We start from the raw sequence: 14658 nt of genomic DNA on the forward strand, positions 1-14658 counted from the left end.
GCGGGGCACCACTGTATACTAAGAGAGACTGTCCACTCCCTTCTCTCACTGGTGGTGCGTGCCACCTGCAGCTTTTATAAACATCTGTAAAAGTTGTTTTTTTAAAAAACGCCAGTGAATTGATTAACTGGGAACATCTTTTTACTGGATCAAAGCTTTCTTAATTGACTGATCTACCTTCCCTAATCACTGCAACGTGACCTTGGGCCAGCCACCATTTCTTAGCCTAACCACGCACGCCACTTTAAACTCCTTGGAAGATGAAAGTGGTCTATAAATTTAATAAATGCAAGAAATAAGAGCCAGTACGGCGTAATGGTTTGAGCGTTGGGCTGGGACCTGGGAGACGAGGGTTCGAATCCCCACTCAGCCATGAAGCTCACCGGGTGACCTTCTGCCATTCACCGCCTCTTAGCCTGACCTACCTCACAGGGTTGCTGTGAAGATGAAATGGGCAGGAGAACCATGGACACCTCCTTGAGATCATGAGAAGCTAAAGGTGGCATATAATTTAGCTTATGAACACCCCCCCACCCCCAGTAGTCAAGGTGCCAAATATCAGACGCACCCATCCTGGCCCTGAGCCATGGGCGGAGCCAAAGCGCGCGGGGGGGAGCAATTGCCCCCCCAAGAAAAACAATAGAAATACTTAGCAGACCAATCACGTCGGTTCTGAGCCCCCTAACCAAGTCCTGCCCCCCAACAAAAATCCAGTCTACGCCCATGCCCTGAGGATGTGGCGTTTGAAGGACAGCTCCTCGACATCCCTTGTTCTTGGCGGAATTGGGTCCCAACGCACTGCAAGCAAGGCCGGCAGGTCTACTCAGAAGTAACCCCCCCCCCAGCTGAAGAGAATTAGGCACACTCCCAGGTACTTGCGCGCCCCTCCCCAAGACCCCCAGCTGACTGGATGGGGCTTGTAAGCGCCCCCTCGCCCGGTCCAGGCGCCGCGGAGGGGACCCTTGCAGGCGTTTTCCGGCTGCTGCCGCCCCCTCCTCCTCGCCTGCTGTTCTCCGCCTCGCCGCGGAGCCGAGAGGGAGGCGCTCCGCCCCTCGCGCCAGCCCTGCTGGGGAAACGAGAGACGGGGCGGAGCCGGCGCGCCGTGAAGCCGGCCGGGGACGCGTGGGCGGCTTCTTAGTCCGCCGAGGCGCCGGCACTGGGCCCCGTCGTCGCTCTTGCGCGCTCGCCTCAGCCGTGGGGGCCGCCATGCCGGGCGCGCTGCGCGAGGAGACGGTGCAGCTGATGGCCGACTACTTGCAGCACCGGCTCGGCGGCGGCGGCGGGGGCGCCGCGGCGCTGCCGCCCAGCCGCACGGCCGAGACGCTGCGGCGGGTGGCCGACGAGCTGGAGAGCCGCGAGCGGCCCTTCTTCCGCAGCGCCTGCACGGCGGCCGCCTTGCCGCAGGAGCCGGGCGAGGCGGCCGCGCTGCTGGGCCGGGTGGCGGCGCAGATGGAAGCCGAGGGCGGCCTCAACTGGGGCCGGGTGGTGGCGCTGGTCGTGTTCGCCGGCAACTTGGCGGCGGCGCTGGCCGAGCGCGGCGCTCGCGACCAGACGGCCGCTCTGGCGGAGGCGCTGGCCGCCTACTTGGCCGGGGAGAAGCGAGAGTGGCTGGAGGCGCACGGCGGCTGGGTAAGCGCACGGTCAAGGGGGCGGCCAGCCGGGCGGGAGGGAGGGCAGGCGCGACCCCCTTCCCTTCCCCACCCCGCCCCCCGAGCGGCCTGCGCCCCCTCCTGCGACATCCATGGCGCCCCCTCCCCATCATCACCATTCTTTTAGGCAACCTCCCGCTTTCGCCGCCGGCTGCGGAACGGACCGAGCCTTTTCTCGGCTCGCGCAGTAATGGCTGCGCTTCCGTCCCCGATCTGGCCTTGGCCGCTTTCCCTTTGCCCACCCTCCCTCCTCCTCCTCGCTCCCAATGCCTGCAGCGCTGTGGGGTAGGAGGGTGAGGAAGATGAATCGGGTTCCCTCCCCCCCCCCCATTGTTGCGCGCTACCGAGCGCAAAGGAGCGCGCAACCGTAGAAAGCCCTAGCGTTCCTTTGGGTACCCCTTTCTCTTCCGGAGGTTTGGGGGGGGCGGCTGTGCACGCCTTATGGTGCTTTTGCAATCTCACCCGCTGCGCCCCGCTTCCTGTAGCAGAGCCGGCCCGATGCCCACCTCCCATTCTGCAGGGCCCACCGCCCGCCCGCCCCTTCCCAGTCCTGGACGCGGACTCCTCGCTGGGAATGACCTTGGCACGCGCGCTTCGCCAGCTGACTTCTCGCTCCGGCGCTTTAATACGCACATTACCTTCCCTCCTCCCGCCCCACCATCCTCTCCAAAAAATCTAAGGCTTTTCTTTCCTATGGGGTGGCGAGCGGCGCCTCCTTTTGCTTCCCTCTCCCCATAACCCCAGTACAGACCACAAGGGGAGCAGCGACGTACAGGAGAAGGGGGGGGGGCGAGAGAAAGAGGAATGACTGCTAGGGAGGCCTGGATAATTTTTTTCCCATATAAGGGAAGCAGAAGGCTGTGACAAACCGTGAGAAAGAGCTTTGATCGGGCGTCTGTTCTCATTTCTCTCTTCCCCGTCCCCCTTTTCCATTCCATATTGTGGTCTTTGTCCCTCTTAAATTAGGCTGCTTTGGTGTATCTTGGTCTTGCAGCAACCAAATGGGTGCCCTTGCTCAGAAACGATGCTCCATTTTGAGTTTTCGCTTCTGGGGCAACTGCACGGCATATGCCCAGCTGGCTAGCAATTTGCTGGGCGCTGACACAGAGAGAGCTCGGGTTCTGCCCTTGAAATCAGTTGTACAACCAAATGTATCTGTTTGACCTTAACACTTGGTTGGGCGTCTTCAGAACTTGGGATACTTTCAGAAGGACCTGGGTGGCAGGAAGACTTGAACTGAGGGGGAAGGTGTGAAATCGAGGTGCCCTGCAAAAGCTTGGCCTGTGTCGCCTCTTTCATTTTTGCTTTGCTTTGCTTTACGTTCTGCAAACCATGAGCATTTGAAACTTGCTGTAAAAAACAACAACACAACAGTGCAAAGCTTTTTTCCAAAGAAGCAAGCAGAATCTGCATAGATGCATGGGATTCGGGCAGCTCCATAGATAATAGAAGGTATTGGGAGTCTAGGCTGCTTGGCTACTAGCAATCTAATGATGGAAGGCAGTAAAAACTTTGCTCTGAGGGTCTTCCACTGGCACAGTTTCTGCGCTGTGTTTGTACTCTGATCTGTCAATCTGAAAACAGCAGTGCAAAGCCCCATGCTCTGTTCTCCTCTATCTGGACATGGTCTGGAGCAACAAGGTAGCTGCGTCCTTCAGCAGAGGCTGCTCCTGCAAATGTGCGTTGGTGCACCAGACATGGTGATCTCACCTGTCTGCACTGCAGATAGGGCCCCTGGGGTGGATTTACTGGCTTCTACATACATGTGGGGCATGCACCATTCTGCATATCCTCTTGCTGGGTGTCCTCAAGAGGTGGACGCCTAGTCTTAAAAAACAACAGCATCCACCCAGTGGTAACTTCAAAGGTGGCTCTAGACGAGAGCTATGGCTTGCCTACAGGTTTTTTAGCTCAGCAGCAGGTGCAGTGCAGCTGGCTTGCATTAATTTTCTTCCCGCTGTTAATTTAGCCATGTTGTTCAAAGCAAGAGCCATGCCCCACAGGAAGTGTGGATGCCCTGGGGTCAAATGGTGGGTGGATCTTAGCCCTTCTTCCTTAGCAAAGGAGCGTTATTGTTATCTCTTGCTCAGTGCGTTCAATTATACAATCATTACGACCAGCTGCAAGGAAGCTCCCCTTTGCTGGCCGAAGTGGTTTTCCAAAAGAAGGCAGTATAGGAACATGGGGAGCTGCTGTATTCTGAGTCAGGCCATTGGTCCATCTACCTCAGTATTGTCTACGCTGACTGGCAACAGCTCTCTGTGGATTTGGGCAAGAGTCCCATTTCCCTTCCCAACCTGGGGGTTGAACTTGAACCCTTCTCCATGCAAAGCCAATGCTCTACCACTGAGGTATAGTCCTTCACCAAATAAAGGTGTAGCTTGATTTCTTAGCATGGATAGGTGTGTTCTCCTATAACAGAGTGGGGAACCTCAGGCCTGGGAGATCAGACGTGGCCCTCCAGGCTTCTCTGTTTGGTGCTTGGGACTTTCCTCCAGGCCACATCACTTACAAGCCCTGCTTCAAACCTTCCTTGATTGTGTTTGCCTGCCTTGTCCTTGAACGCCGAGCATGTTGCTTATGTGTCTGGAAGGTCAGATAAGAGAGCTGTTATGTCTTGAAACTAGCCTGTTGTGCAAAGGAATTTGCCTCCATTGCTCTGCCCACTTTTGACACTGACCTGCAGCCCCAGGAAGGTTGCAGAGAAGAGTGCATATATGATCCTCGGGCTGAAAAGGCTTCCCCATCCCTGCCCTGCAGGCTTAGGGGATGTATCTTCACAAGGGAAGACTGGGAAATGCCTGAGCCACCTCTTCTTCATCCCATCACAGCTCGAATGAAGACTGCCCCTTTGAAGAGTGGGCTAGAAAGAGTGTGGCTGGTACCCTGTTTGTTTGATTTATTTCATAAAATTTATACACCGCTTGAATGTAAAAAGAACAACAACCTTCAAAGCAGTTTACAAAAGATAAAACAACCCTGTTTTAAAACATACAAAAGTTAAAATACTAAAACAGATTAAAATTGCTCAACTTTCTAAGCATCTGGGTAGGCTTACCCAAACAGAAATGTTTTTAGCAGGTGCTGAAAACAGTACACTGAAAGCACCAACTTGATCTCTAGGCAGGGAGTTCCAAAGTTGTAGGCGCTGCTAAACGAATGAGTTATTACAAATGTGGAATGGGTATTTCATGGCACCTGTACACCAGGAAATATCTTGCATGTTGCCATTGTACTTGAGATCATAGAAAACTGAACTGGCATCTCTGAGTTCTACGAAATGGGTTCTTGTAATACTGATGGGAGCTGTCACTTGTTTTGCCCAAACCTTGATTGCAGTGTTAGAAACTCAGATATATAAGCTAGGCGCCAAATGGCTCCTTAAATCAGGGTTACAGTTGCCAAAACGGACTGCCTGGTTGCCGATTTGAGGCCAGGTGGCTTGGAAGTTGTATTTTTCAAGACAACTTTTTGGTTCCTGAAATTCATTCTGATTGTTCAAATAAAATATAACGGACAGAATTCTACAGGATGTGTTGCTAGTGTGTGAAAGCAGTCAAGATCCAAGGATCCCCAGGCATGCACCTCCCGCTGGTGGAGACGTCAGGCGCCATCCTGGCACCCAGACATCTTCACTTGGTCACAAGCAGCTGATAGCCAGCTGCAAAATGCGCCTGGCAAATTTCAAATGCTGGTTGACTGATGAAAGTTCTATGTAGCTGATCTTGTGTACATATATATATAAGATGCTAAGATATTCAGGAGTCTGGCCATTTGGGGTTTTAAATACTAGTACGTTGGAAGCTTTATCTGGAACCAAGTGTGTCACCCGTGGCTAACATCTTGCAATCAACTTGGCTCCCTCTTGCTGCTGTTGCGCTTCAACAACTCCCATCAGCCCCAGCCATCGTGGCCAGTGGTAAGGGATGACTGGAGCCTAGTAGCAACAGCTGGAGGGCACCATGTTGGCTGTCCTGGTGCACAGAATAGGTGTTACAAGCTCAACAACCAGTCGTGTATGAACTGTATTCTGGACCAGCTAAAATGGCAGTGATGCGCTCAAGGGCCAAACCAATGGCAAGTCACCTACGTGCGGCTTGCAAGAGCCTAACAGTTGCACAGTTGGTCAAGGAAGCTTTGTTTTGTGCAAAGTGCTTTGTTGTTGTTGCCAAGTACAGAATGCTTTGTATAAATACACTAGCCGGCAACAACCAACTAGGGCTGGGCGATAACAGCTTTTCAGAATCGTGGTTTATCGCCAGCTAAACATCATGGTTAGACGTTATACTGTGATGCTGAAAAAACAAAGGTGCGTTGGCCTCTGCCCACGAGACACTGGGTGAAACTACTCCAGCTCTCAACTCAAGAGCTGAGGCGGTTTCACCCAGGCACTTGTGGGCTGGGTATGCACCACTCAGCTGGGGGGAGGGAAGGTTCCCCCTCCCCAGCTGAGACAGCCCCGGTGCTTTCACCACTTGCAAGCGGAGCATCAGGGCTCCTTTAATTGCTTGCTGTAGGGAGTCCCCACTCTGCCACCGGCTTGTGGGAGCCAGCACTGTGCTGGGGGATCCTTTAACTACTCGACTGAGGCAAGGACAGCTGCACAGTCCTAAGTTGAGCAATTTAAAGATGAAGAGGGAGGAACAAGCTGTATCGGCACCTCACAGCTTGTTTCTCCCTCTGCGCCATATGAGGGCAGAGTGGGATGGCGGTTTCACTCAGCAATGAAACCGCCGTCACTCCTAAGTCCCTCTGCTCTTGGCGCCTGCTGGAGGAAGGGATTCTTGACCCCCTTCAGTGGACACTGCTAGCAGAGGGACCCGGGAGCTGTGGCAGTTTCACCAGCGATATACTGCTGAGTGAAGCCGACATTGCAGTCTGCTCCTCATACCAGTCCTGGGTGGATATATCGCCCAGGCTTACAACTGACTTCGCATGACTACTGAGTCTAGTCTCTGTGGAGCTACGAGTGTTGGGCATGGAGCAGGAATGGATCTGTGGCCAATATTGGAAGCTCAGATATGTAAGATAGTCACCAAATGGCACCTTAAACCCATGTTGCAGTCGCCACAACAGTATGTCTAGGCACCATTCCCTCTCCACCCCCAGTGGGGTTCATTATTATTAATTTCACTTCTATACTGCTTTATATTTTAAAGAAAAAACCTCAAAGTGGTTTATAACATATTAAAACAATCCAGAATAAAAAAAAATTAAGCTTCAAGGGAAATACTGCAGACCCGTCTCTAAGTGACATTTTCCTTTCCCCATATTTACACACCTACTTAATTTATATTGCTGCCCCACAGCAGAAGAACTCTAGGAAGGCAGTGTGGTGTAGTGGTTAGAGTGTTGGACTAGGAGCTGGGAGATAGGAGTTCAATCCCCAGTCAGTCATGAAGCTAAGGGGGTGACCTTGAACCAGACACACCCTCTTAACCTACCTCACACGGTTGTTGTAGGGATTAACTGAGGAGGAGTGGTGAGCAATGTACTGCTTGCAGGAAAAGGGTGGGATATAAATGCTGTAAATAAGTTTATCTGCTTAGCTGTTTAAGAAAGCTGGAGATGCCAGCCAGAGGGAGATCTCCCGAGATCACATGGCCGCAATTGGCGCCTGGCGCCTGGCTAATTTCTAACGGTGCCTGTGGCCCTGAGCTTATGAGATGGAAGCAAGTGTCTATAACTCTCCAAGGACAACCTTCCAACTTGTGCCCTTTGGCAGCTTGGGGTTCTGGAGGTCCCGCGTGCTGTGCAATTCCTGGTCTTGATTCCACAAGGAAAGGGTGAAGCTTGGTGGCAGAGCATCATTCTTGCACCCACCATCCACAGTCAGCAGGGACAGCAGTCGGGGATGATGGGAGTGGTAGTCGAGCAACAGTGTGACATGAGTGTGACGCGGCAGCTAAAAAAGCCAATGCAATTCTGGGCTGCATCAATAGTAGGAGTATAGCATCTAGATCAAGGGAAGTAATAGTGCCACTGTATTCTGCTCTGGTCAGACCTCACCTGGAGTACTGTGTCCAGTTCTGGGCACCACAATTCAAGAAGGACACTGACAAACTGGAACGTGTCCAGAGGAGGGCAACCAAAATGGTCAAAGGCCTGGAAACGATGCCTTATGAGGAACGGCTAAGGGAGCTGGGCATGTTTAGCCTGGAGAAGAGGAGGTTAAGGGGTGATATGATAGCCATGTTCAAATATATAAAAGGATGTCACATAGAGGAGGGAGAAAGGTTGTTTTCTGCTGCTCCAGAGAAGTGGACACGGAGCAATGGATCCAAACTACAAGAAAGAAGATTCCACCTAAACATTAGGAAGAACTTCCTGACAGTAAGAGCTGTTTGACAGTGGAATTTGCTGCCAAGGAGTGTGGTGGAGTCTCCTCCTTTGGAGGTCTTTAAGCAGAGGCTTGACAACCATATGTCAGGAGTGCTCTGATGGTGTTTCCTGCTTGGCAGGGGGTTGGACTCGATGGCCCTTGTGGTCTATTCCAACTCTATGATTCTATGATCTGGGAACCCGAGGTTGAGAGGGGCTGGTGTAGGCAATACTGACCAAGGGGATGACTCCATATAAGGCATGTTTCTATGAGTTAAGAGGGTACCTGCATGGAACAGGGTAGAGGGATGGGACTTCAGGATGGAATTCCATTCTGTCTGAGAGTTCTAGGTGGGGCACCTTAGGCAGCATGGTGGGAGCAGTGAGATCATGGAGCCGCTGCTGTCCTTGGGTGTTGGTGTTGGTGGGTCGGTTCTCCCATGCTGACTCCTGCCTGCTTTATTGAGGCAGGGGAGTCTTGCGCTTTGAGCAAACGTCTTAACATCTGGCACTGGAGCTCCCAAAGTAGGCCTGTGGTGATGTGGCCTTGCTCCCTGCCTTGCTGCCTAGCCCTGTAGTTTTCCTGCTGACACGTACGAAAGCCGCGAAACTGAAAGACCGCAATTGGAATACATTATTCCAAGTAAGCTGATGAAGGCAGAAGCAGCTGGCAATTCTTTTTGGAAGTTCCCTAGCTGAAGAAGCGCAGATTTATTTTTCTTCTTCATCATCATCATCTGGGGCTCGTGTGGGAGAGAGCTGCAGCAGGACCGGCCGGTCGTGCTGCCCCAGCTCTCATAAAAACCACGGGCCAAGCCTACGGCTGTTAAACTGGCTTAGGGGAAGCTGCTTTGGATGCGAGTTTCTGTTGAGGCAGAGGAATGGCATTCCCCTGGGGCCCTGTTGAAAAGTTGTGTTTGTGCATCAGACCAGCGCATAAGCAGGGTTGCGCCGTATGGCCGCGCCCCTGAGGTTACATGCGCCAGCCAGCCTTCCCCTGCAGCATGAATGTCTGCAGGAACACAGGAAGCCTCTGTGTTCCATGACACGCCCTTGGTCCATCTAGCTTGGTATTGGCTACACTGACTCCCAGCAGCTCTCCAGGGTTTCAAGGTGCCACGGATTGAAGCTTCTGTGGGCAGCACAAATGCTCTCACTTAGCTATGGTCCTCGAAGGAGGAGGCCTTCGAGCATCCCTGCATGTGGGCGTGCAGGATGTGTGGCCGCCAGGCGATGGCACTGCTTGGCACATGCCGCTCAGTACCACCTGCTCACATGTTGTCCTTGCTTGTGTGTTTACTGGCTCAAAGGGACTTGAGTGTTGGGCGATGCAGGTTAAAGTGGGTCATGGTGCAACGGCCAGCACAAGTATAAGCTTCTCTCAGTGACCAACTCCATGCCTAGTGGAAACCCCTGAGTGCAACTCTCCCCAGTTGTGATTCCCATGTCTCCAGCGGTGCAGGTCGGACAAAGCCAACACAGTTGTCTGTCACAGGCCTCTAGCAGCTTTGCTCTCCCTCCTTTCCCAGGGATCTACCTGAAACGGGAGAGAACACTGCCAACAAAAGCCTTTGTTTGGTCTTGGATATAATCGGAATGAGAGGGAGAGGGAGAGGGAGAATATTTTAGATTCTTAAGTGCTTGGCGTCCTTCCAAGCCTTGTTATAACTAAAGAACTCCAGCTTCCCACCCCCTTGACAGAGAGGCTTGTTGTGAGCATGTTCAGGAATTCCTGAGTTAACATAACTTTTTATATAGCCTTGAGCAAAACTCCTCTCTCTTGAATGTAACCGAGGTCATCATGAATGGGTACAAAAATAAAGGAAGGAGAAACATCCCTTGCTAATCTGATGGGTCAGCAATTATAAAGGAATGGCTTTCCTTATTGTTTTTTCCCCCTGCCCCAAGCAGAAATGCCTCTTTCCTGATGTTAACTGTAAGGGGTTTCGGCTCTTTCTCCCGCCCCCACTCCTTTCAGTGTAGAGTTTCTTGCCTCTCCGAAGAATCTGGTGCTAACCATTGTTGAGTGGGTGAGGGTTTAAACCTCTGCCAGGAATGTTGAATAATCAACTTCAAAGCAACTATTTCCCACAGTACTGCGGGTAAAGAATACAGAGAAACCTGCATTCAGTTCTCGGTTTTCAAGCAGGCCAAGTAAAAAGTCCATTCAAAGCAAGCTTCTTTGGCTGGATGAGGAATCTGCCCCACTTCACTCCCCACCAAGGCACCTTTGTAATCCTATTCTGCAGAGGACCAGTGCCCCAAAGCACCTACTTCACAAAGGAAGGCATAAAAGAATGTCGTGGACAAAAGCTTCTTTTTCTGTCCCCTGTGAAAGGTGTAACCAGATCCCATTTCCCGGCTATGCGCAAGGATCTGCTTTGAAGCTTGCAGATCCAGTCTGTGGCAGATGAGCTATGGGAGGGACATGTGTTCCTAGTCACATGGTCGGACCACATGACTGTCTCGCATGTGTTTGGAAACCACTGTGCCCAGCACTTTCCAGCACACACACACACACTGCTGTGGTGCTCATGTGGCTTTTGCACATGATGCTCTCTCATCTCTGCGCTATACCTATAAAGGAAATAGCATCAGTATTCAGAGTCTTATGTGCCCTGTCCTATTTTGTGTTCTGCTGATGCCATTTACTGCAGCAGTTCTGTAGCTTTGATTCCCAACAACGCTGGCCTTGTTCCAGAAGATGGCAGGTGGGATGGGGTTGCCATTGATTGTGGCAGAAAGGCAAGGCTTTGTGTGGCTCCTCTTTGTGCACTGGGCTTCCAGTGGCAGCCCAGTCTGCTTGCTTGGTCGTGACTCTTACACAGAAGCAAGGCTTTGAGGTCAGTGCTCTTCACCCTCAGAGGCTTAGAGGGAAAGTTGAAGAAAAAAGTAACTGCTGGGTCCTGTTCCTAGAAATTCATGCTAAAGGTTAGAAATCATAGAATTGTAGGGTTGGAAGGGACCCTGAGGATTATCTTGTCCAATGCAGGAATATGCGGTTGTCCCCATACAGGGATCGAATCTGCAACCTTGGCATTATCAGCACTATGCTCTAAGCAACTGAACTAGAGATGAGAACAAATACAGAAGCCCAGACCAGACACTGCTCTCATGTGGTTTTCAAATAAAATTGTTGGCTGTCGATCTCTTCTTGCCCTTAATGTCTTTTGGAACCTGTAGTTTCTCTTTTTAATCATAAAGCTCTTTAAAAAAACAGCAAAACAGCAACACCCAAAGTCCAACTAGTTGCCCTGCTGCTGATTCTTAAGCAGTTTGTGGCTGATTTTTACGGCAATAAAATGTGGAAGGGGGATCTTGTTCCCCAAACTCGTATCTTAAGGATCTGGATTTTGATTCTGCTTTGGAAAACCCATTGTACGTCCAAGCAAGTAGCTGCAAAAGGTGACTGGCTTAATTGTGCCCTCTCCACAGAGGAACCGAGGGCTTGACTCCCCTTCTGTAGGCAGCCCACCTGAATGCTAATGACCCCACAGCAGCTGCTGGCCAGGAGTGTAAACTGACATTCGGTGGAAAATGCCCCCATTGTTTGCACAAATTAAAGTGTAAAGAACAAAGTTCCGGAAGAAATTAAGAGCATAACTTGTTTACATAGACATCTGCCAAATAGGAGTTCAAACAGGACCATCTGGAGTCGTATTACTGCTGTTCTTGATTATTCAGAAGAAAGATCTGGCCGTGCAGCTGCCAGTTCCTTTCTGTCATAGGGCAGCACTGAACTGAGTGGCTCATGGGCCTAAGCAGGGCTGGATTAACTATTTCGGCTGTCAGAGCGGAAGGGTCTTAGCTCAGTGGTAGATCATCTGTCTTGCATACAGAAGGCCGCTGGGAGAGACCTCCCCCTCCGAAATCCTGGAGAGCCACTACTGGTTAGAGTTGATGATACTAAGCTAGAAGGACCAATGGTTTTGATTTAGTGTAAGGCAGCTTCCAGGGATGTGTGTGGCGCTGTGGGTTAAACCACAGAGCCTAGGACTTGCCGATCAGAAGGTCGGCGGTTCGAATCCCCATGATGGGGTGAGCTCCCGTTGCTCGGTCCCTGCTCCTGCCAACTTAGCAGTTCAAAAGCATGTCAAAGTGCAAGTAGATAAATAGGTACCACTCTGGTGGGAAGGTAAACGGTGTTTCCGTGCGCTGCTGTGGTTCGCCAGAAGCGGCTTAGTCATGCTGGTCACATGACCCCGAAGCTGTACGCTGGCTCCCTCGGCCAGTAAAGCGAGATGAATGTTGTAACCCCAGAGTCGGTCACGACTGGACCTAATGGTCAGGGGTCTCTTTACCTTTTTAAGGCAGCTTCCTGTGTTCCTTAGAAATTTTCATGCGCTCAGTTTACCAGCTGAGAGACAGGAGAAGAAGAAAAGCACTTGAAGGAAACGAGTGCAGATTATCTCTCTAATTTCAGTACACTTGCTAACTTTCAGATAAGTTGTTCTTGTTGCTGCATTTAGCCTCGTGATCTTAATCTAGGCCTGAGTCCAGGGCACATGAAATTGTGGTGTTTGAGAGCAGTGTTCGAAGTTCACCAGGCACATCTTGCACCTGACCATCAACCACTTGCAACCAAATGGAGATGCCCGGGTACCAGGATGGCACCTGACTTTCCCACCCTCTGGAGCTGCAAGCCTAGGGGATAACTGAAATCTTGACTGTTTTCACACATAGCAGCACATCCTGTAGAATTCTATCCCTTACATTTTATCTGCACAATCAGAACGAATTTGAGGAACCAGAATGCATTTCCTGTGGAGCCTGAGCAGCAGCAGTCAAGAAACGTTACCGTAAATTGTTGTGGCTTGTCTTCGCTTACCCCACCCCACTGCTCTGCTCACAGCTGTGATGAAGATTCTTACGTTATGAATGGTCTGTGTAGCCATTAAGAAAAAGAGGTAGGAATAGGCCAATATATATGTGGACTGTCCGTGGTTAAAGTGATTTTTCTTCTGTAAGTTCTCAAAGGTCTTAACCTCAAGGTTATCATCTGAACTAACCACATATTTAACTGATGATCAATCACAGTCAATCCATCATTTGTTAAATAACACTTTAGAGCCACCTTCCCCCAAAATGGCAACTAGACAGTCCATTTTGGCAAATATAACCTTGGTTTAAGGAGCCGTTTGGCACCTAGCTTCTGTATCTTGAGTTTCTAGCACGGGTTTAGATACTGTTGATTGGTTCATCGCTTGTGCGTTTGCCGCCCTGGAAGCCTTTTGGAGGAAGAGAGAGCTATAAAGTTAATAAATAAATAAGACTTTGTTTTCTTCTTTCCTAGGATGGCTTCTATCACTTCTTCAACAAACATGGCTCGGATGCAGCTGACCAGAACAGTACCATAAGCAATGCTATAATGGCGGCAGCTGGCTTTGGCTTGGCTGGGCTGGCCTTCCTCCTGGCGGTGCGATAAAAGACTACATCAGTGGACTTGACTTACAGGAAGGAGGGCGAGGTGGAGAAAACTCTCTTCTAACACTGCCAACATGCTGGTGAAGAGTCCATTCTATATTTCTATAACGGTTGGAAGACAGAAGCATATATATATATATTTTTAACTATAAAGTCGGAGCAGAACATTGACAAGCACATAACATTCTAGCAGTACAAGTGAGAAACGAATGCCGCTTAGATTTTTGAGTCCTGGGGTTGGGCATCTTCTTGGATCTTGGTGCGTGTGAGAGCTGCAGTTGCCCCAGTTCATCCCGGCAACTGCTAAGCGCTGGATGTTATGCTAAATGTTAATGGTGGGCTTGCAATGGAACCCAAGTGAAGATGTGTTTGGATTTCTTCTTTGTGTGTTTGCGTGTATGTTGTGGGGTGCGGGGCGGGACGGGGTGGGGAGATGTTGCCTTGTGAAATGTGAGCCAGTATTAACAAGAATGAGGAGCTTAACTCCACCTGTGCTGCAATGCAAACATTCTGAGGCCACTCGTCAATATATAGCTGCCAGATCCGTATTGCACAGAGCATTATAGCTTACGTGTTTTTGTTATAATGACGTTAGTATAAGTTACACTACAAGTAGGCGACAAGAATGTTGATACCAAAACAGTAAAGTCTGCAGAACCAGTTCTTAACTATTGGAATGCTTGTTTGTTTGTTTTTAATTGGTCTATTTGGAAGTCCATGTGAAGGCTGGGATTTCTGTGGATTTCCTGTCAAATCCATAAACTCCATATAACTTAATATATTTTTTGAAATATTTATCATTGTATAATACTGGTAGCTGATTAACATCTATTTTTGTTAAATGCCTTTTTTTTTTAAAGAAAACAAACAAAACGGAACAAGCTCTCCAAATTGCTTTCTTGGCTGTCCCTGTCGTCTACCTTGTTTAACAGTTCTAGTTTGGATATCTGTTATATTGCATATTGTAAAGAAATAGTCTTCGGAAGTGTTCGATGTCCTTTTCCTTTAGCTTGTACAGTTTTAATATGTGAATAAATATAACTGAATATTTTTATTTTAAATGAGCACCTGTTCTTGGCTTGACCTGACATTTCCATACATTGTTCTTGTTTACACGGGCACAAAGCACTTGTAAAACGATGCCTAGGAACCTGTCCTATTATTGAAACAGACCAGTTGGTCTACCTAGCCCATTGTTGCCTACACTGACTGGCAACGGCTCTTTGGGGTTTCAGGCCAGGAATTTTCCCCCAGCCATACCGGG

The 14658-nt window shown here is 50.1% G+C and overlaps 1 protein-coding gene across 1 annotated transcript; it reads left to right on the forward strand.

Moving 5' to 3' along the window:
- Positions 1–1138: 1138 nt before the first annotated feature.
- Positions 1139–14455, forward strand: BCL2L10 (BCL2 like 10). Its single transcript, XM_081170378.1, has 2 exons — positions 1139–1629; positions 13264–14455. The coding sequence occupies exons 1-2, from the start codon at positions 1207–1209 to the stop codon at positions 13393–13395; spliced, it is 555 nt and encodes a 184-aa protein (XP_081026504.1). The 5' UTR covers positions 1139–1206; the 3' UTR covers positions 13396–14455.
- The last annotated feature ends 203 nt before the right edge of the window (positions 14456–14658 follow it).

This window comes from Podarcis bocagei (genome assembly GCF_964188305.1).
Source record: "Podarcis bocagei genome assembly, chromosome: 14".
Lineage (NCBI taxonomy): Eukaryota > Metazoa > Chordata > Lepidosauria > Squamata > Lacertidae > Podarcis > Podarcis bocagei.